At 42.9% G+C, this 22,854-nt stretch overlaps 2 protein-coding genes across 2 annotated transcripts in view; one reads left to right on the top strand and one right to left on the bottom strand.

The window, feature by feature from the left end:
- Positions 1–22,854, top strand: part of LOC149445091 (cytochrome P450 2G1-like) — a 776,615-nt gene that overhangs the window by 135,921 nt on the left and 617,840 nt on the right. The window lies entirely within an intron of this gene.
- On the bottom strand, positions 7,649–22,043 carry LOC149445095 (major histocompatibility complex class I-related protein 1-like). Its single transcript, XM_089654224.1, has 4 exons — positions 21,764–22,043; positions 13,575–13,850; positions 9,376–9,651; positions 7,649–7,839 (listed from the first exon to the last, which is right to left on the bottom strand). The coding sequence occupies exons 1-4, from the start codon at positions 22,041–22,043 to the stop codon at positions 7,703–7,705; spliced, it is 969 nt and encodes a 322-aa protein (XP_089510350.1). The 3' UTR covers positions 7,649–7,702.

Here is a 22,854-nt window from a genome sequence, read left to right as displayed (position 1 = left end):
TAGTACACTGTCTCACCCTGTTCTGCACATGCTCAGCTTTTCTGTATTTTTAAGCACTGCACTGAATTTGTAGAGGCCGATCTTTTGACAGCCTAAAGATTTACTGCTACTCAGGAGCTATGAGCTGCAGCAAAATGGCAGCCTCCAGCAAAAAGTAACAGGAGCAATGCTGGAGGCAATTCCATAATTATTAATGTGGAATGTATGTTTCTTGCTAAAGAACACTATTTTTTTATCAGGTTGTTATAGGTACAATTCCACTTTAAGTACTTTCAATCAACATGTCATGTCATATATGGTAGCACAGTGGCTAAATGGTTAGCGCTTCCGCCTGGCAGTACGAGGGTTGTTGGTTCAAATCCCAACCACAGCACCACCTGCCTGAGCTTTGCATGTTCTCCCTGTGCTTGCGTGGGTTTTCTCCGGGTACTCTGGTTTACTCCCACACTTCAAAGACATGCCGTAGGTGAATTGGCTCCTGTCTAAATTGGCCCTAGTATATGTATGAATGTGAATTAGGGACCTTAGATTGTACACCCCTGGGACTGATGTGAATGTACAATATATATGTAAAGCGATGCATAAATTGACTGTGCTTTATAAGTACCTGAAATACAGTCATGGCCGAAATTGTTGGCACCCTTGATATTTCTCCAGGAAATCATGTATTTCTCACGAAACGTATTGCATTAACACATGTTTTGCTATACACATGTTTATTCCCTTTGTGTGTATTGGGACAAAACAAAAAAAGGGAGGAAAGAAAGCAAATTCGACATAATGTCACACAAACCTCCAAAAATGGGCTGGACAAAAGTATTGGCACCCTTTCACAACTGCGGATAAATAAGAATGTTACAAGCATGTGATGCTCCTGTAAACTCACCTGGGGCAAGTAACAGGTGTGGGCAATATAGAAATCACACCTGAAAGCAGATAAAAAGGAGAGACGTTCACTTAACCTTTGCATTGTGTGTCTGTCTGTGCCACACTAAGCATGGACAACAGAAAGAGGAGACGAGAACTGTCTGAGGACCTGAGAACCAAAATTGTGGCAAAATATCAACAATCTCAAGGTTACAAGTCCATCTCCAGAGAACTAGATTTGCCTTTGTCCACAGTGCGCAACATTATCAAGAAGTTTGCAACCCATGGCACTGTAGCTAATCTCCCTGGTCGTGGACGGATGAGGAAAATTGATGAAAGATTGCAACGCAGAATAGTCCGGATGGTGGATAAGCAGCCCCAAACATGTTCCAAAGACATTCAAGCTGTCCTGCAGGCTCAGGGAGCATCAGTGTCAGCGCGAACTATCCGTCGACATTTAAATGAAATGAAACGCTATGGCAGGAGACCCAGGAGGACCCCACTGCTGACACAGAGACATAAAAAAGCAAGACTACAGTTTGCCAAAATGTACTTGAGTAAGCCAAAAGCCTTCTGGGAAAACGTCTTGTGGACAGATGAGACCAAGATAGAGCTTTTCGGTAAAGCACATCATTCTACTGTTTACCGAAAACGGAATGAGGCCTACAAAGAACAAAACACAGTACCTACGGTAAAATATGGTGGAGGTTCAATGATGTTTTGGGGTTGTTTTGCTGCCTCTGGCACTGGGTGCCTTGACTGTGTGCAAGGCATCATGAAATCTGAGGATTACCAAAGGATTTTGGGTCGCACTGTAGGGCCCAGTGTCAGAAAGCTGGGTTTGCGTCCAAGATCCTGGGTCTTCCAGCAGGACAATGACCCCAAACATACGTCAAAAAGCACTCAGAAATGGATGGCAAAGAAGCGCTGGAGAGTTCTGAAGTGGCCAGCAATGAGCCCAGATCTAAATCCCATTGAACACCTGTGGAGAGATCTTAAAATTGCTGTTGGGAAAAGGTGTCCTTCCAATAAGAGAGACCTGGAGCTGTTTGCAAAGGAAGAGTGGTCCAAAATTCCGGGTGAGAGGTGTCAGAAGCTTATTGATGGTTATAGGAAGCGACTGATTTCAGTTATGTTTTCCAAAGGGTGTGCAACCAAATATTAAGTTAAGGGTGCCAATACTTTTGTCCAGCCCATTTTTGGGGTTTTGTGTGACATTATGTCATATTTGCTTTTCTGCCTCTGTTTTATATTTGTTCCAATACATACAAAGGGAATAAACATGTGTATAGCAAAACATGTGTTAATGCAATACCTTTTTTGTGTGAAATACTTGATTTTCAGGAAAAATATCAAGGGTGCCAACAATTTCGGCCATGACTGTAAATAATTCTAATGTACTGATGAGAAATCTTGTAAAATGTTAATTTAAAAAGCTGCTAGCGTATGACCAGCTCAAGACACCCCTGGGGGAACACAACCAAGAGTGCCATGTTGGCCCAGGACTAGGAAACACTATCATGATCTCTCTCACATGGCGGGCCTGAATTATATACTGTATGTACCCATATAATGTGTCTGGAATTGTTATGACATACATGAATACTTTGAAGGGCAGATCCAGACTTTAATGGAATATTGTTACCTTGGTGTTTTATTGAATTTTGGGTACTAAAGATCTAAACAAGGACACAGATCTATGTGTATAACTCTTTCTATATATAATATGCTATGTATGAACATTTTTACAACCCATTCTAGTCTTGTAAAACACGGTTTTGTTGTTTACTTTGTATAATATGTCATACCGCTAGATTCCAGACTTAAGAAACTCCAGAAGTTAGAGACCATTAAAACTGTAACTTTCAGAAAAAGACATCTGCACCTCTATTCTATTGTTGACTTGACTTCTATTGTTTTATTCAATGGGAAGATCATTTTTAAAATCGGTTCTGTCCATTTTCAAGGCTAATAGGCAAGTGAATGTCAAACAAAGATATGAGGAGCTGGGCACTGCCAGAGGGGTTGTGCTTCAACGCCAAGACAAAAAAATACTGTTAAGTAGGAAGCTGATCTTTTAATAAACAAATGACATAGCCAGACATGCCTTAACCACTTGCCCTCCAGAGGATTTCCCCCCCTTCCTGACCAGGCCATTTTTTGTGATACGGCACTGTGTTACTTTAACTGACAATTGCACTGTCATGCAGCGCTGCACCCAAATGAAATGTATGTCCTTTTTTTCCCACAAATGGAGCTTTCTTTCGGTGGCATTTGATTGCCTGTGTGTTTTTAATTTTTTGCACCATAAACAAAAAAAGACCGACAATTTAAAAAAGAAAACAATATTTTTGACTTTTTGCTATAAAACATAGCCAGTAAAAAAATTTAAAAAATCAAATTTCATCAGGAATTTAGGCCAGAAAGAATTCTGCTACATGTGTTTGCAAAAAAAAAAATCCCAATATGTGTAAATTAATTGGTTTATGTGAAAATTATAGCATCTACAAATGGCGGCATATATACTTGAATGTAAAAAAAATAAATAAAATTATACTAGTAATGGCGGCAATCAGCGACTTATAGAGGGACTGCAGGACTGCGGTGGAAATTCTGACATGGGGGGGACTGATTAACTGCTACTGACATCCCCACTGGCACTAATACAGTGATCAGTGCTAATAAAAAGCACTGACACTGTACTAATGGCACTGGGCAGGAAGGGGTTTACATCTAGGGCAATCAAAGGGTTAACTGTGTGCTGTGTGCTTTTACTATTTTTTCTGTGTGTGCTTTACTGTGTAAGCATGCTGCTTTGTATTGCTCTGCCCCATGATACATCAATTGTCGATGATGTGCTCCAGTGGAGCAGATCCACATCAGCCATAATGAACGATGCCTGCTGACTTGCTGAAAAAAAAGCCCGCCAATCTGATCCCGATGACTGCTCCGGAGGGTGACAGGATTCCTGTGACATCATTGACCAAATATGGTCTTGTCCATATTTTGTCATTGACGGTAGCTGGCAGATGCTGCCCCTTTGTTCATACTTAAAGTGTTGCTAAACCCACAATAGGAAAATCAGTCTGTATATGCAATAAAGCATGTGTTATAAGGGGGTAATCCTCTGTATTGTGTAAAAAGGATGTTTGATCCTTTCTTCTCTGATCCTCCCTTTCTTCTACTTTCCCCATTTAATCTCCTGATAGAACAGAGCCTCGGGGACACTGTACACATGCTCAGTTTAGTGTGTACTGCTAAAGATTTTTTTCTTTTTCTTGGGAGGGTGCATGTGATCTGCACAGGACCAATCAGCACTCTCCATACAGAGGGTTTGGGTTTATGCAATCTAATAGGGCAGTGAGAGGAGAATGAAAATTAGTCCTACAAGCTTTAACCTGTGCTCAGCTGGACACTGATAGAAGTCACAAGACTGCACTAACTCCTGAGGAGAAAAGGTATTTTGCAGTGTGTATTTACTAAAATAGTAACTTTAACTGTTATTGGATGCTGATTGATAGCTGTCATTCAGAGAAAAGCCATCATTGGGATTGGATTGTGCTGGTGATCGGTGGGTTTTTTTGGCAGATAAGGGTCTGGTATGGGTTTTTGGGGCCAAAAGCATGCTTTTTTTTGTTGATCTTCGTATATAAAATATATACCAGGCCAAAAGGGTCCAACATAGAATTTGAGTGTCCCCAAGGCAATTTATTTTTGCATGGTGTCCCCTAAAACTCATACCAAAACTGAAGGGCCTGATATGAATTATGGGAGGAACTCCACACCATTTTTTTTTAATTATCCTGGCCGCTTTGTTTACAAGACCAAGGATTCCGGACCAGTCAAGTAATTGTTGTGGATGAAGAATGTATATATGGAATGTTAGTGAGCGCTATGGGTGTGTAGAAAGGTATAGCTTATACCTTTCTACACACCCATAGTGCTCACTGACATTCCATATATACATTCTTCATCTTGCTGGCACTAAAGGACCGCCCTTGGTATCCTCACTAGTGAATGAAATATAAAAGTTTCATAAAGTAATGTACGAATCAAATGAAATACTTCTAAAACATGTGCATATACATAAATAAATAATAAGGTGAAATAGAATGAATCACAGCAATATTAAAAGGCAGACACAGTGAGGCGCTCTGATCAGCGCTACCAGTCTAAAGTGCAGGAGTACATGAGTTATTAATATAGCAATAATGAATATACTGATAAGTGTGGTAATGGTATCCGTGACACTGAGTGGTCAGAGTTGGGTGATATAAAATGAATAGTGACCACAGTGGCTAAATGGTTAGCACTTCTGCCTGGCAGTACTAGGGTCGTTGGTTCGAATCCCAGCCACAGCATGTTCTCCCTGTGCCTGCGTCGGTTTCCTCCCACGCTCCAAAGACATGCTGGTAGGTTAATTGGATCCTGTATAAATTGGCCCTTGTATATGAATGTGAGTTAGGGACCTTAGATTGTATGCCCCTTGAGGGTTAGGGACTGATGTGAATGTACAATATATATGTAAAGCACTGTGTAAATTGACAGCACTATATAAGTACCTGAAATAAAATAAAAATAGTAAACATATATCAAATGACACAATTGCGATAAACAATAGTTATAAAAAAGTTCAGAAAATAAATCTGTGAACAGGAGACATCCAGTGCTGGTGAATCCGTGAAAAGTATTCCTTAATGTGAACTCACCAGAAGTGCATATAAAATGCGCATGAACAGCTGGTTTCTTCCCCAGGTAAGTCAGGCAGCACACCCATCAGTCATTGGACCATGAAGGTCAGGATGATCTTAAATAGGGATGATGACACCAAGCAGCATGCAAACCGCAATGAGACGTCCTGAGAAATTAGCTTACAAAAGAGCCAGAGAAAATTGGCTAATAGTGTAGTACTTTATTAAAGGTACAGAGTATCCATGTGGAGAGTACAAACAGTATAAAACAACTCACTAAGATGGCCACCGGACCTTCATGCGGCCCCGGCAGTTTGAAGACAATACGCAGGTTCCTTCCAACCCAATGGTTGTGGATGATGTCACTGGTTGCTAAGGACATATCAGATACCTGAACCCATGGCTTCCTTTACAACCATTGACAGCAAAAGAAGGAAGCTGTCATATACACTCACCGGCCACTTTATTAGGTACACCTGTTCAATTACTTGGTAATACAAATTACTAATCAGCCAATCACATGGCAGCAACTCAATGCATTTAGGCATCTAGACATGGTGAAGACTGTTGTCTTAAAATAATGAAGTCCACACAGAAACAGTTCATAAGTTCACAGTTCACAATATACTACAAAGACAACTTACTGAAGTTCAAACCGAGCATCAGAAGTGGGAAGAAGGGGGATTTAAGTGACTTTGAGCGTGGCATGGTTGGTGGCAGATTGACTGGTCTGAGTACTTCAAAAACTGATAATCTACTGAGATTTTCACGTGCAACAATCTATAGAGTTTACAGAGACTGATCTGAAAAAGTGAAAATATCCAGTGAGTGGCAGTTGTGTGGAGGAATATGCCTTGTTGATGTCAGAGGAGAATAGGCATTCTATTTCAGCTGCCACATTCAGATGGTAGGGTCAGAATTTGGTGTAAACAACATGAAAGCATGGATCCCTTCTACCTTGTATCAATGGTTCAGGCTGGTGGTGGTGTAATGGTGTGGGGGATATTTTCTTGGCATTAGCAAGGTGTACCTAATATAGTGTCCAGTGAGTGTACATATATTAGCGAGAGAAAAACCCCGAACAAGCATAGATCGGTATGAACCTGTGTCCGAACCAAAGCAGGAGCTCAACCCTACTAATGGCACATTTTCAAAGGATAGCAAGTAAAAAAATGTATTTTTCCATTACTGGAAATTTTATTGCCTGGCTCACAACCAACAGTGCTTCCCTATGCTCCAAGGACCTAAGATTGTAATTCTGTCTCTGTTTCTGGAGCTTGGCCATCTCCAGTTTGCGGTAACAGTCAGCTTCCCTCTGCACAGTCTCTTTCTCAGCTTGATCTTCCTTGCTTGCTATCAGCCACAGCCCGGTACTCAAAGAACTGCAGGTACACCATAGAATCTGCAGTCAGTATCCATTGCAGTGAGTCCTGCATCTGAGAAGAGTTGATGTTGGGTACAGACTGTACAGTGTTGGCATGCTCACGTTGTGGGTTGGAGAATGCATTCTTCAGTATATCAAATTCATTCTCTGTACTTCCATACTGGTGTTGCACTGGTCTTCCAGGTTAGAAATATCCGATGCCATCTAATCAGGGGATCAGGAAGGATTTTTTTTCCCAGTAGGAGCAAATTGGATCGTGCTTTGCTGGGTTTTTGGCCTTCCTCTGGATCAACTGTAGGTATAGGATTATAACCTTTTTTTATTTTTTTTCTATGGTTGAACTGGATGGACGTTTGTCTTTTTTCAGCCAGACTAACTATGTAACTATTTTATAAGCAGGTGCATATATAGGAAATACATGATAAATATACTCATCAACCTATATAGACTTATAAAGCTTTCATATTTCCTAAACAAAAATCTAGATTTACAGTAAATGTCCTTTGAGGGTACATTTTATTTTCAAGATAAAAATTACATCTTATATGACCAATATATTCAAAATACAGTTGAATGGTGATATTAGATCATATAATACATGAACATAAAGAAACCAGAGGACTAAAATAATACTTCATTTTTCATCCCACTATTATGTCAGTGATCACAAGCTGAACAAAATAGGTGAAAGTAACATTGCCACCATCTACCCAATCATATATAAGCAGACACGACAGAGATCCTATCATACTGTGATCTATCACTGGCTTCTTCTCTTTGCAAATGATACAGCCCCAAATACTATGAGAACCATCAGCACGGCTACAGCCACACATAAGGCAATTACCCCTCCATTGGACATGCCGCTGCTAAGTTCCAATGACTCTCCAGACAGCCCTGCATAAAGAAAACACAACATAATTATAATCTGAGCAGTCAACTGGGATGGCCAGTATGCATCTCTTTTGTTTAGAATGCTTTGCTAAATCATCCAGGAAAATATTTATTGCTGCCATGTTTATTTAAAGCAGGTTAGGTCTGCTAACTGGTCCTTTGGTAAATAAAAGTATACTAATGTAAGTTAGGCATATACTTCTCTAAAAGCATTTGATCTGCTGACCCCTAAATCACTATTGTGTCCTGTAGTGATGTAGAAGATGGCAGAAAGAACATCAGAGCACAGAGGGAGACCAAGAATTTGACACTCCTGGAAGTGTCGGATATTGAAGATTCGTCAAGTGGTGGTTTCTCTGCAATATAGATTGAGACTGCTGACATGGGCAGCTAAAGAGGGGAGTATTAAAGATTAATTCCGGGTATGCCCATTTCTACAGAATTACATTGGTACAGCTTGGACCAATTTAAGTATGTATGTGCCATACCTGTGGGATCCCTGTGGAATCTGGAAATCACTGTGGCAGGCATCTCTAGCTTTAACGTCCACTAACCTCTGGGTCCAGTACTGAGCTGCTGCTGTCAGGGCTCCAGGTATGACCAGAGATGTGTGGACTGACACAGGGAAATGCATGCTTCAGGTATAGTATAAACAATACAATTTATTAAAGACTAAACAATACATAAACGCAGTGCAAGACTAAACATAAATACAGTGCAAACAAACCAAACCTCCAACAGATAACAATAAGAACAATACTAAACATAGTCGGGCAGGCCGGGTCGGTGGCAAACGGGCAGGCAAGGTACAAGGAGCAGGCAGAAGAGTAGTCAGGAATAGCCGAGGTCGGTACAGGCAGAGTTCGTACAGAGTCAGGATTCAAGCAGGCAGGATCAGGATACAGGGGCCAAGGAAAACTATACACCAAGGCACTGACTGCAGGCCTGGCCACTCCTTAAATACACCTCCTGCAATCAGCCTCAGGTGATGACTTGATTGCAGGAGTGAGCTTCTGTCTGCTGAGAGCACCCGCTGGCCAGCCCTGTTACTGCAGCCCACACGGCAGGTGAGTCCCACCACCAGTGGTGAGTCCATTCCTGACAGCTGCCCTGCTGCATTATCAACACGGGAGATTGCTTGCTCTGCACAGGCACCATTCGGGGAACACATTGCATTTCCCCAATGAATGCAAGCATTCTCTGATTGGAAGAGGTGCTTACTACAATGATTTCCAGCTTCCATGGGGATCCCAGAGGTGTGGCACATCCATACTTACATTGGTCCAAGCTGGACTAATGTAAATATGTAAAAATTGTCATACCTAAACTTCAGCTTTAAGTGTCTCCTTTTCATGAGACGCGCTTTTTCGTTTTTTGGTGCATTTTTAATTGGTGATAGAGTCTTTTTAATAAAAGAGTAAATGATAGGTAAAACATATATAACAAACACAGTTCAGGTAGAAACTGTTGTAAAGATGAATATGTGCTGTCGTTGGCAGTTCTCCCTTTATAAATGTCCTAGTTTGTTATAAAACTTACTCCATTCTGCCATGACTGGTGACATCAGGCTGCTATGGTTAACACTACAGGTGTAGACATCATCTTTCTGTGGAGTGATGTTCAACAATAGCCAGGTAAGGTAGGTGATGTCAGGTAGAGGTAAGATCACTCTCTCCATCAGACTCTCGGATACTTGCTCTCCATTCTTGTACCACATCATGGAGATGGTCTTGGGGTAGTGCCCATATGCCCGGCAGTTCAGCCGGTAAGTGGAATTTGTGATAAGTGTCTGTGTCACTATTACAACTGGTTGTTCTGCAAAAAAAGATACATGGAATAAGGTAAGGTTAAATATAACCATAGACAGAATGCTTTGTATTCAACCCGCCAAAGATTTGACAAAGTCATGCAAGGATCAGTTCAAACAAGAAAATGATGAATAAACTGATTCTCAAATTAAACCATAAGCATTGTTTTGATTTTTAAAATTATGTAGATCTTCTTTCATTAAATTTTCATCAAATCAAATAATTGTTGCCCCTGCCAGTCTCGTAGTGCAAATTTCCAACTTTCATTGGCATTCAACTGTCTGTAGATATTTTTCGAGTTACCAATTCCATTATATAGTGAGCAGGTATGTGCCACTCTAGGGGGCTGTTGGGAGATGGGAGACCAGTTATACTGACAACACCTTTTAGCGGTAGGTGAGAACTGTTGGAACAAATACTAATTTGCTGAGTGAAACTTAAAACGTGTTGGGAATGTAACAATTTAACCTATACGGACATGTATATTACAGGAACTGGTTATAAGCATGTCTTAACTGAAATGTATTAAAATTAGGTTTTAAAAGGTTTTAAAGCTAAACCCTTACATTAGTGTAAACTCTAGGTTTTCATCTGGGCTAACATATGAAATGTATACATTCACTGTGACAGTTACTTGGGCCGCCCAAACTACAAAAGGGTAAAATAAGCTTGCATATCTAATTTTAACATGTTTTTGCATGATAACTTTTTCAATTATATTTGATGCACTAAAATTTTGTTAAGTGAACAGCCTGTATTCCAATAGTACATTAACCAATAGGTTTTTCTCCGTATTTTTGCACAGCCTTAATACTGGCATATAACATAGCTGTGTCTTCCTGTAGCCCTTTGCATGTGTTAATGTATAGTTTGACTACAGTTAGTCTGGCTGTAAATAAGACAAAAGTCCATCCAGTTCAACCAAAAAAAAACAAAACAAAAAAAAAAAGTTATAATCCTATACCCACCATTGATCCAGAGGAATGCAAAAAAAACCCCAGCAAAGCATGACCCAATTTGCTCCTGCAGGGGAAAAAATTCCTTCCAGGATCCAGCGCTGTCCTCACCAGGGCTAGTTCTTCACTAACATCTGGGTTCCCGATTCCGGCATCCTAACTGTGGGCAGCTGGCTGCGCAGCTTTCAGCTTCACAGTCAGGTGCCCACTGTGCATGCACGAGTCGTGCTGTGCTTTGTGAATGGTCCCACAATCTTCTAGGACCTATCACGTGTCCTGGAAGAGGGAAGGAGAACATTTGCTTGGATTGCTTAGGCGGGTACCTACCAAAACTAGGTACCCACTCCAATCACTCCAAAATGACATGCCAAGTTAGGCAGAGGAGGGGAGGAAGATGTCTTAAAGCAGAACTTTCCTTTTTGGGTGGAGATCAGCTTTAATTTTTTTTATATCACTTTCTTAGTTCTCACAGGGAATGTAAACAACCTTTGTGATAACAATAAGAAGTAACAGGTCCTTTTTTGGAGAGATTTGGGGTCTATTATATCCCAGATCTCTCCTGTGTTCTTAAAAGCATCTGATCACACCAAAATTGGTGTGATTACATGCTTTTTACAATTACAAAATTACTTGTTTATATGCTCAGAAAACCAGAGGTGACAAAATACTTGTGGTTTCTGTTTTATAATAGTATAGAGATGTTCAGGGACGTTCTGGTCCCCGACTAGCTGTATGCTAAGCTGGCGGATAAGGCGGCTTCACTGCTGGGCTCCCGGTGAGACCAGAGAGGGAGCAGAAAGCGGTGGGAGGAGATACCACTCCTCATGCCACCTGTAAAAGAGATCCAGTAGGCGTCAGCCCAGTATAAGCTCCGGAACAGCTTGCATATAACTATGAATTGGGGTCCAAAACTAGATAATTTCCAGAAAATAGCAAAGTCAAGATGTCATTGAGTGCAGTTTTCTACACCATCAAAAGACACTTGGAAGTTGGAGGAAACTCTGAAAGCAACATGTTTGGCAAACCCAGAACCACAACATACTCAGAGTACAAATCAGGGTATATATGTTCAATTCTTTTTTCATTCAACTAGCAGGTTGAACAAAAAACCTGACAGATCTTGCCCACTACACTACTATATTTTGACAAAGGGGACTACCCTGTCAGAATACACAGATCAGTGCTTGCAGCCGTTGGCTGCAAGCACCAACTGAATGCTGATTTCCAGCATGACTGTTTGACAGAAGCCAGTCTTTCAGGAAGAACATGCCAATACACAAGATGGCTCCCCTGGATTGGCTTCTGTGCATCATCACAGTCTAATCCACATTTCTTCTTGTGCATGTAGGATATGGGCACATGTCATGAGCACTGGAGACAGGTGACGGTGCCAAGTGGCTTATTTAAACTGAGCCAATGCTCAGGTTCAGTGCTGTTTTGTCTTCAGGGCTCCTTGTGTGCTGGGACCCTGTATCCTGATTCCAGTCGCTGACCTGGCTCGTCCTGACTTAATTTCCAAATACGGAAAGGTTTCTTCACAGTAAGAGCTGTGAAAATGTGAAATAGACTCCCTCAAGAGTTGGTTCTGGCCAGCTCAGTGGATTGCTTCAAAAGAGTCCTGGATTTTTTCTTAGATACACAGAAAATATCTGGATACTAACATTTATAGGTAAAGTTGATCCAGGGAATATCCAATTGACTCTCGGAGAATCATTTTTTTCCCCTGCAGGAGAAAATTGCATCATGCTTTGCTGGGTTTTTGCCTTCCTCTGGATCAACTGTGGGTGTAGGATTACAACTTTTTTTTTTTTTAATGGTGGAACTGGATGGACTTTTGTCTTTTTTCAGCCAGAATAACTACGTAACTATGTAACAACTACCCCTGCTTGGCCTGCTCTGCTGCTAGCAAGACCTACAGACACTTGTTCCACTCTGTATTCCTGCACCTTTTCTTCACACTACCAGGGGCCCCGAGTCAGAGGTGTAAGATATGCTTTCCTCATCATATCAGGCTCTTCTACCAGGTACAAAATATGGAGTGTGAAACTGTTTAACACAGTAACACCATAAAAAATTAATTGGGAAAATTAATTACCATGAAAATTCAGTCCACTAACTCATCGCTTTGGTGAGGGTCACAGTACCCACAAACATACAATAAAAAAAATATAGGGAAGAGCCCCTAGAAAAAGAAGGTACTGTGAGTGACCCAGGTAGTTTGACTAGGAAATGAACTTTATTGAAACCACGTAAAAATTAACCAACATAGAAATCCACATGACAAAAATAGATCTCCACCCATCACCATTAAAAAATGACAAAGTTGTCAATTAAAAGGTAGGGAGTCCAGACTCAATGTGATTAATACAACATGTCAACCACCAAATAATGCTGTGCTCATACATTTAATACCTCCACTTCAAAATGAGCATACATTTTAAATGGAGTCAAAATATTGGCAGATGAAAAAGGTGACCTTTACGTGGTCAAAAGATTGGCAGATTAAAGAGGTGACCTCTACGTGGTCAAAAGATTAGTAGATTAAAGAGGTGACCTCTATGTTGTCAAAAGATTGGCAGATTAAAGAGGTGAGCTCTACGTGGCCAAAAGAATGGCAAATTAAAGAGGTAACATCTACATGGCCAAAAGATTGGCAGATTAATGAGGTGACCTTTACGTGGTTTCAATAAAGTTCATTTTCTAGTCAAACTACCTGGGTCATTCACAGCACCTTCTTTTTTTAGGGGCTCTTCCCTATATTTTTTTCTTCTACTAGGTATGTACAGTCCTTAGACCGACTTCTGCTGAACAGAAAGCATAACACATGGACCAAAAGATAGCTGGTTCCTGTTGATCAGCAGATTTCCGCTCCATTTATACCCTGCTCAAGTTTGTGAGAGTCAACACAGATATGTTCAGCTGTTGAATCTACAGAAGGTGGCTACTTATCCTACTTAATGGAGATAGACAGTACCTCTCCTGTTAAATGTGCAGATCCCCAGCGAGAGCAGCTCAGAGATATGTGGGACACATGTTTTCACCAGAATATCCCTTATTTCCTTTGTCTTATTCTCATTCACATTTAATATCTTAGTTAGGAACCGGGCTTTTGGATCCTCTGCAGTCCAGTTTGCTTTCTTTACATTAAAACTCAGAAATGGTTTACCATCATAGTGGTAACTATATATTGTGTCAAATGTACCGTTATCATAGAGGACGCAGCCATCCAACAACTGCACAATATGGAACCCTGAAATCACAAAAAATACATTGTTTTTACTTTTAAATTTTACATTTGTAATTTCTAGCATTAATTCACCAGTGTGGGGAAACTTAGCTTGCAATTTTACCTGATCAAAACAATGAATAGGATGCAGTCAGAGGGTTTGGTAGAGATAGACAATTACTTTTTACTTCTCTATGCTTTTTCACTCTTAAGAAATAATTTGTCCTTTGCAGACATTTTGATACTGAGGGCAGGGTCTGGTTCCCTTTAATCACCTGGTGCACTCTCAGTGTTCTGATGAGAAAGGCTTCAGTCGCTGTATCCCTTCAGAAGTATTTAACCCTTAGTCCTAAAGATGAACTTTGGGCAACTGAAGAAATAACACTTGCAGTGGGGCTGCACTCAAGCACTGCCCCATTGTCCCTCAGTGTCCTAACATCCAATGCGGGGCTATTTTCCCTGCTCCAGTCTTGATGATGTCAGGACCTAGACTGGTGGAACATAGGGGTGTAGATACTGCAGGATTGGTCTAGCTGCGAGGAGGAATGTAGGATCAGGTAAGTAAATCTCCTTTTATTGTCCCACGAGACATGCAGATTTCAAGGGGTAATTTTTTATTTGAGTTGGGCTCTAAGGTTAAGAAAATTCTATAGGAATGTTCCTTCAATAGAAGACGTAATATACTCACCTCTCCAGCACCTTCTATCTCCTACATTCTATCTGTTCTGGTTGTAGGCTAGTGCAACCTGGTCTCTATACAGTAGGTGGCGCTGTGCCACTGTACAGATAGACAGAGTCTTAGACCCCTTCCACAGGGAGTGGACTCTGCAGGAGTCTGCTTGCTCAGTAGGGGCTGATCCCCGCTGAGCAGCTGGATGGCTGGTCCCTGTCCACTCTTCTTATGCAGAGTGGATACAAACAAAGACTGCTCTTCTCTATGGACAGTCAGATGAACGCAACTGCCTGTCCTTTTATACCCGACTGCCATCTGATCTGCTAGACGGAAAGGGAATGGATCCCTACCCATCTGTTTTTAGCGAATTGGATCGGATTAAATGTGGGCCAGTGTAAATAGACACGTCCATTTTTAATCGCCGCTCCATAGAGGAGAATGGAGGGTCGGATTGGTCCGCCTAAAAATACTAAAGAAAGTCACTCGTTTCCCCCATTACCAGTCATTGTTGATGGGGGAATCCCTCCTGCTGAGCTATTGTATTCTGACAGTGGGAGGTTTCCCCATTGTCAAAGTATAATGATCGCTGCTGAGGGCTGTAGCCGCCGGTAGTGATTGTATGAAAAATACCAATTACTAGATTGACTTCAGTACAACCAGCCTACCCATAGATGGATTGAAGTACGGCCGGTTCCTGCTGAACTGGATGAATTTTGATCCGTCTCTCGATCAACATTAGGAGGAAAACTGTTCTTTTGCAGACTCCGTGATTGTCACAGGAATTGCAACTGTCTGACTGGATTCTGCAACTTCTAGTGACCTCTGGCAGCCATTTTAGTATGGGACTCTAAACATTAGAGTGCTCACGCCATTTAGGAATGCCTTTCTGGTACCTGCAAGTGGGGGGTCTTTTCAGCCGCCTAGAGTGCTGTTATCAAAAATTGCAGAATGCCACCCCTCCGGCAGAAGCCATTCTCTGGTAAAACAGGCCAAGCCTGGAGCATTGCCATTGCTGAATGCTGTTGCCTGTGTTGACTTGTTTTGAGCTTTTGATAATAGCATCAGTTTGATATCAGTTTTAGATGCTTCTGAGATCTTTCACATTGATAATCACATTTGTTTTGATCTGACCAGAATGTGACCTGCTTCAGGACTTGCGTAACGCCCTCCAAGTTAGTTAGGCTGTTTGTTGTTTCATTTTTTTTTAGATAGAGGCTGAGTCAGCCTGTTAGCTATTCTGTAGCTGCTTCGAAACCTGAAGGCACCATGATTAAACTGCCTAGCCCCTGGAATACTGTTGAAAATGGCAGACATGGGATCCCAGCCCAAGAGGTCTTGCAATTCCTGATTTTCTTTTTCCTTTCAGACTAGGCCGGACCCAAGTCCTCTTTATGTTTCCCAGATATGCTGGTCTGGGGAAGTTGCAGGGAGACCACCTAGCATCACTGCATCACCAGGAGGGGCTCCTCCCTAAGTTCTTTCATTAAGGAAATTTTTCTTAACGTTGCTGAAGTGTCTTAAGTTACAGTTGGCTAGATAGCGATAGGACAGTAATATTTTGGTTTGTTGCTTTCCTTTCTGTTCTGCAGGTACCTCAAGATGGCTGTCTTCCCTGCTGAAGAGCAAGAGTCTGCACTTTGTTGCTGTGGGGGGTTTCCCTTGAGGGAGAGGTTCTCCACAACCACTTAATTGTCTTTTGTACATACAGTTGCAAGAAAAAAGTATGTGAACCCCTTGGGATTACGTGGAGTTTTGCATGAATTGGGCATAAAATGTGCTCTGAACGTCATCTAAGTCACAACAATAGAAGAACACAGTCTGCTGAACATAATACTACACAAACATTAGATGTTGCCATGGTTTAATTGCACATAACATGTAAACATTCACAGTGCAGGGAGGAAAAAGTATGTGAGGCCCTAGCTTAATGACTTCTCCCAGAGCTAATTGGAGCCAGGAGTGAGCCAACCTTGACTCCAATCAGTGTGATGATATTGGATGTGTTGCTGACAGCTGTCCTGCCCTTAAAAAACACACACCTGTTTTGGGTTTACTGGTTTCAAGAAGCACTGTCTGATGTGAACCATGCCTCGCAGAAAAGAGCTCTCAGAAGACCTACGATCAAGAATTGTTGACTTGCATGAAGCTGGAAAGGGTTACAAAAGTATCTCCAAAAGCCTTGATGTTCATGTGTCCATGGTAAGACAGACTGTCTACAAATGGAGAAAGTTTAGCACTGTTGCTACTCTCCCTAGGCATGGTCGTCCTGTAAAAATGACTGCAAGAGCACAGCGCAGAATGCTGCATGAGGTAAAGAAGAATCCCAGAGTGTCAGCTAAAGACCTACAGAAATCTCTGGCACATGCTAACATTTTTGTTGACACATCTACAATAAGGAAAACATTAAACAAGAATGGAGTACATGGGAGGACACCACGGAGGAAGCCATTGCTGTCCAAAAAGAATATTGCAGCACGTTTGAAGTCTGCAAAAGAGCACCTGGATGTTCCACAGCACTACTGGCAAAATATACTGTGGATAGATGAAACCAAGATTGAGTTATTTGGGAAGAACACACAACACTATGTGTGGAGAAAAAAAGGCACAGCACACCAACATCAAAACCAGGGGCGGACTGACAACTCATGCGGCCCCCGGGCAATAGGGGATCATGGGGCCCCTGTGTCCTTGCCCAAACTCAAAAAAGCCTATGAAAAAGGTACCAGGGGCATCTCATGGGGCCCCTTACTGACCCCGGGCCCACGGGCAGTGCCCGAGTTTCCAAATGGTCAGTCCGCCCCTGATCAAAACCTCATCCCCACTGTAAAATATGGCGGAGGGAGCATCATGGTTTGAAGCTGCTTTGCTGCCTCAGGGCCTGGACGGATTGTTGTCATTGATGGGAAAATGAATTCCAGAGTTCATCAAGACATTTTGCAGGAAAACGTACGACCATCTGTCCGCCAACTGAAGCTCCGCAGAGGATGGGTGATGCAACAGGACAATGACTCAACGCATACAAGTAATTCAACAAAACAATGGCTGGAACAGCACAGAATACGCTTTCTGGAGTGGCCCAGTCAGAGTCCTGACCTCAACCCGATTGAAACGCTGTGGCATGACCTTAAGAGAGCGATTCCCACCAGACATCCCAAGAATATTGCTACACTGAAACAGTTTTGTGAAGAGGTGTGGTCCAAAATTACTCCAGATCGTTGTGCAGGTCTGATCTGCAACTACAGGTAACGTTTGGTTGAGGTTATTGCTGCCAAAGGAGGGTCAACCAGTTATTAAGTCCAAAGATTCACATACTTTTTCCTCCCTGGTGTTCTTCTATTGTTATGGCTTAGATGACGTTCAGAGCACATTTTATGCCCAATTCATGCAAAACTCCACGTAATCCCAAGGGGCTCACATACTTTTTCTTGCAACTGTATGTTGCCATATGTTGGTATTTTTGCCTTTTGACAGCCATAGACAGCTATATTTGTGTTGCTTAAGTAAATATGTACATTACACATACTTTATATTTTTGTACAAAGTAATTGATTGTACATACCCCTCTATGTTTGTTCTTTTTTCCCCTCCATTTTCCTGTATGGGATGTCGTGCTCCTGGAGTCAGGAGATATTTTTGTTCCCCAGTCAGTGAGGACATGGCTGTGAGTGAGGCAGGAGTTCACCTCAGGACAGGATAGGGAGGTCCTGCAGGTCAGAGCTTCCAGAGCCCTCCCACCCTTACAGAAACATATAGAATGTTCTGGAATAGGAGTGGAGGAGGGGAGGAGGCTCTGATCTACATACTTGAGGGACCTTGGCAAATCCCCTGAGGCTGGGTATGGTGACCAATGCAACCCGTAAGTATGCCAGAGTCTGGGGAGCAGGGTTAGTGAGTGTCAGGTGGATGATGAAGTGAAGGCTGGAATGTGGAGCCTGAGAGGGGGCCCAGGAAAGGAGCCTGCCTATAAAAGTGCATCTCCACAGCACCACTGTCTTTTAGGAGGAACATCCTGAGCAGCAGGTAAGGAGCCAGTCCAGGAAAAGGCCTGAAAGCAGCCATCAGCCCACCAAGATGGCAGGAAGGACAGTATAAGTACCCTGGGCCAGATAAAGGGAGAGGGCAGTCAGGTGGAAAATCTAACTAGCTTCTCATATAGGACTACTGTTTGAAATTGGCAGCTTCTGGGTCCCGTTGCCCAGGAAATGCCCACAGGACAGCTGGGTGAAAAGGAGGATTCATCTGGGGTCTGAGGAGGTACACCAGAGAGCTAGAGGGCTCTTAAAGTAGAGACTATTTTTAGTCTGCAAGTATGTACTTGGTTGGTAAGGAGTTAGTCCTCAAGTTCACAGTTCCCTTGGGCATCCCATAAACTCCTCAACCCTATCCAAGTTATCAACCCCTTAATAACATCACAAAACCAATGACTGTTTACTGACTGTGAACGCAGAGTGTGGAATAAAATGCGTGTTGCCCAGCTGTGCACAACTTTAGGTGTACCCAAAACTCAGTGACTCCTAAGGGGGTAGTGCTACACTTGCAATGCAAAACCCATCTGGGATGAACACAAATCTGTTGACATGGGGCCTTAGATTCTTCAGAATACAATACTTCTGAGGGGTCACATATCCATCTCCTCTGCTGCATGTTTTTGCTCCATCCTCCAATCCCTATGTCACGGCAAAGTCCAACCATAAATGGTTAAGGAAAATTACATTTAAAGTGGAGCTCCAGCTATGATCTTAATTGCAAACTTACTTTTCTCCAGCTTGGGCCAATCTAAGTAGGCATATCTCATACCTGAAGGTCTGATTTGGCAGCTAGTACAGCGATCGATGCAATCTTGCAGGTCCTGTGTTGAGCAGCAGCCCAACAGCATACTAACCACAAGGGTCACTCTCAGAACTACTGCCATTCACAGAATCCCTCATATTTATTCCAATGAATACAAGACATTCTCAGAATGGACCAGGTGAAAAGGTTCTTGACGTCTTGTATTTGTACTACCTATTGTAGTAACTATTCTGCTACTAGTGTTAATGTAGGTAAATTTATTATGGTATGACTCATGCTAACAGTGTGAGTCTGTAATTAGGTCAGGTTACTGCAGGTCAGTCTGGGTGACTCAACAGGTTGGGACTCTTATCGCCTCCACCTGGTTCTGGAGTCCAATGGAAGCTTCCAGAAGTTAGTGGGCAGAAAGGGTGGAAACCTAAATGTGCACATTTATGAGAGTCTGACCAATCCCAGGCTGGGAGGCCCTGTTAGTTTGGTAAGACTAGCCCATAAATATGGGAGAGCCATGCTGGCAGGGGAGTCATGTGGAAGATGGTGTCATAAAAGACTGTCAATGGCCTAGGAGGGGTACCCTAGGTCTGGGGGGGGGGGCTTTTCCTCCACTCTGGTCTGGGAATGGCTTAGGAAGGTCCATTCAACATCATGGTTTGAACTGGATTCTTGCCTGGGAGCAGTGGTAGCAAGGGGCGTAGAGTGAGTACATCAGCACACCCAGAGATTTACAAGAGGAAAAACTGCCATACAAACTAAGATTTCAAAGGACGGCGCTGGGCTAAATCCTTTATCCTTGTCCTGCGAGATCTTCAGAGCAGCCAGAAGGGCTGGTAGCATCTGCAGGCTGTGAAGCTGTGAGCAGTTCTACAGGGGTTTCAGGGATCCGGGTATGACCAGAAATGTGTGGACTGACACAGGGAAGTAGCAGGCTTCAGGAACAGAGGCGTAATCAGGGCTGGAGAGGTAGAATGGTCAGGCGGGCTGTAAGGTACTGTCAGGCACCGCCCAGTGAGATCTCAAGTGACCCACAGAACAGGATTCCCCAGGGCGCGGAGTCTAAGCCCCAGTCTGCCTTTTCACCAGAGCCCCTGATGGTGGGGATGGACTTGGCGCAGGACTGAGACCAGGTCGCGGCCCCTGAGTGCACCCAACTGTGGTAGAGGGGTCTGCCGAGGGTATGTTCCAGGGGAAAGCCTGATGTGAAGGGGCTGGCAGGTTTGGACAGTAGTGACTGGATCCGTGCGGGATGGATGGATCGTCTCGGTAGTGTCAGGTGTAGTCAGGCAGGCCAGGTCAGCAACGTTTGGGCAGTGAGGTACCGGAGGAGCAGGTAGAGAATAGTCAGGGTCACAAGCCGGGTTCAGTAACTCACGGGCAGCGCGGTACAGAGGATCAGGCAGAAGGATGGTCAGGCAAGCCAGGGGTTCCACAGGAGACGGTCAGCAGAGGTCAGGATCAAAGCAGGGTCAGCAACTAGGCAGATAGGCAGGAATACAGGATACCAGGTACAGGGGCTCATGGGAAACATACACCAAGGCCCTGATCACAGGCCTGGTCCTGCTTAAATACACCTCCGGCAATCAGCCTCAGGTGATGGGCTGACTGCAGGAGTGAGATTCTGGCTGCTGAGAGCACCCGCTGGCCAGCGTTGGTACTGCAGCTCACAAGGCAGGTGAGTCCCACCACCATTGGCAAGTCCATTCCTGACAAGGGGAGTGGAGATACTTCTGCATGTAGTTTCCAACAATCTGAGCTAACTTTCTGGGGGGCTGAGATTCCCTAGTCCATAAAGGGCTTTTGCTACTGATCTGTAAAGACTGACCACATCCAGGGAGGAGGACAGTCCAGGATCTTTCTCTGTAGGAAGAAAGATGTCCCTGTGCATTGTTTCAGTCAAGTTGGGCATCCTATAATCCCTGTTACCCCATCCAAGTTAATTCTCCTAATAAAACAACAACAAAAAAAACAAGATTGTTCACTAACTGTGGATGCAAGTGTAGGAAAATGTGTTGCCTGGATGTTCAGGGCTAAGGGGTAACCAGAAACAGAGCCACCCTCAAGAGTGTAGTGCTACATATTCATTGAAAAAATGACATGTCATTCTGTAAATGGCTATGCACCTGAGTGTCCTCCTGCGGTCAGTGTGCAGTAGGACCACCACTCTGCACAAGATCTGGAAGACGTCGGCTATCACTGTAGTAGTGCCAACTACTACAGTGATTGTCAGCTTCCCCAGCGGCCCATCAGTTATGAGATATGTATGAGATTGCAATTAAGATATTACCTGGAGTTCAGCTTTTAAAAATGTTACAAAAATAAGTAAGTTATTATGCAAACCCCCATTTAGAAACCTAAAAAAGGATCAAATTCACAATGTATTCATATCATAAAAACAAACCCATATTAATAACATTATTTACATAATGCTGATCATGTTCTAACATTATCCCCCAACAAGTCTGAAAAGTTGACTCACCTTTAGTGTCATTCAGATTCTTTTGAAGCATCTGGAGAAAACTTTGCATGTAATTTTGGTAGAAGAATTCATCAAAACTGGCATCTAGTAAGGTGGAATTGGCACTCCTAAACCATGGCACCTTGCGCTCTATCACCATATTGTAACTGTCATACCGGTACAATGTGATGTCATCAATGGACCTGGTCGTGTAGTACGTTGGGTAAGAGTAGTTAAAGTCATTGGTGACAGTTGTGAAGAAGAAATGAGAGTGACTGTCTGTGTAAGAGAAATTAAACATGTATATAGTTAAGCCAGAATTTATCCACCCATAGTTCAGTGGGTATAGAAAAGAATCACCCCCTTTAAAACAATCACATTTTGTTGCTTTGCAGCATGAAATGAAGACAGACACAGTTTTGTTTTATCTATAGCTAGCTGTGTTTACTCAATGCAACTTATAACCATCCAAGTGAAAGATATAACACCAACATGTCAGGAAAAATTTGAGTTGGAAAAAGGATCTCCCCCCTCCTAAAATGACTTGTAAACTCAGGTGTAGCTAATCGCCTTCTTAATGGCACACAAAGCCATTTGACTTTCAACTGTGATCAGCTGTGGTCATTTTGATTTGCCCAGTGTGAAAAGAGCTTTCCTGGAGCATTTCAGTCCCTGATAGTGTAACTGAAAGTGATTGTAAAGGCACAAGGTTTTTTACCTTCATGGATGTAAGTAAAAAAAACCTTCTGTGTGCAGCAGTGCCCCCAGCCCCCTCATTACTTACCTGAGCCTCATCACGATCCAGCTATGTGAACAACAGCCTCGGCTATCCCGGATCTCTGCCTGCTCATTGGCTGAGACAGCAAGCGGGAGACATTGGCTCCCGCTGCTGTCAATCACAACCAAGCAGCCAATGAGGAGAGAGAGGGGATGGGGTAAAGCTGCAGCTCCATGTATGAATGGACACACAGAGCAGCAGGTGCCCCCATAGCAAGCTGCTTGCTATGAGGGCACCTGACAGGAGGGAGGGGCCAGGAGAGCCTGCGAGAACCCGAAAAGAGGAGGATCCAGGCTGCTCTGTGCAAAACCACTACACACAGCAGGTAAGTATA

The sequence above is a fragment of the Staurois parvus genome, unplaced genomic scaffold (genome assembly GCF_062004578.1).
Source record: "Staurois parvus isolate SC_StPar_1 unplaced genomic scaffold, SC_StPar_1.0 ptg000746l, whole genome shotgun sequence".
Taxonomy (NCBI): Eukaryota; Metazoa; Chordata; class Amphibia; order Anura; family Ranidae; genus Staurois; species Staurois parvus.
This window is presented reverse-complemented; position numbering and strand designations above follow the sequence as displayed.

Excerpts from the sequence above, each read along its gene's own strand:
- LOC149445095 (XM_089654224.1), bottom strand. The coding sequence starts at position 22,043 with ATGTTTAATTTCTCTTACACAGACAGTCACTCTCATTTCTTCTTCACA. Across the intron at positions 9,652-13,574 it reads CTGCACATTTAACAGGAGAG|AACAACCAGTTGTAATAGTG; the intron begins GTACTGTCTATC and ends CTTTTTTTGCAG. Across the intron at positions 7,840-9,375 it reads ACCAGTCATGGCAGAATGGA|GGCTGTCTGGAGAGTCATTG; the intron begins GTAAGTTTTATA and ends TTCTTTATGCAG.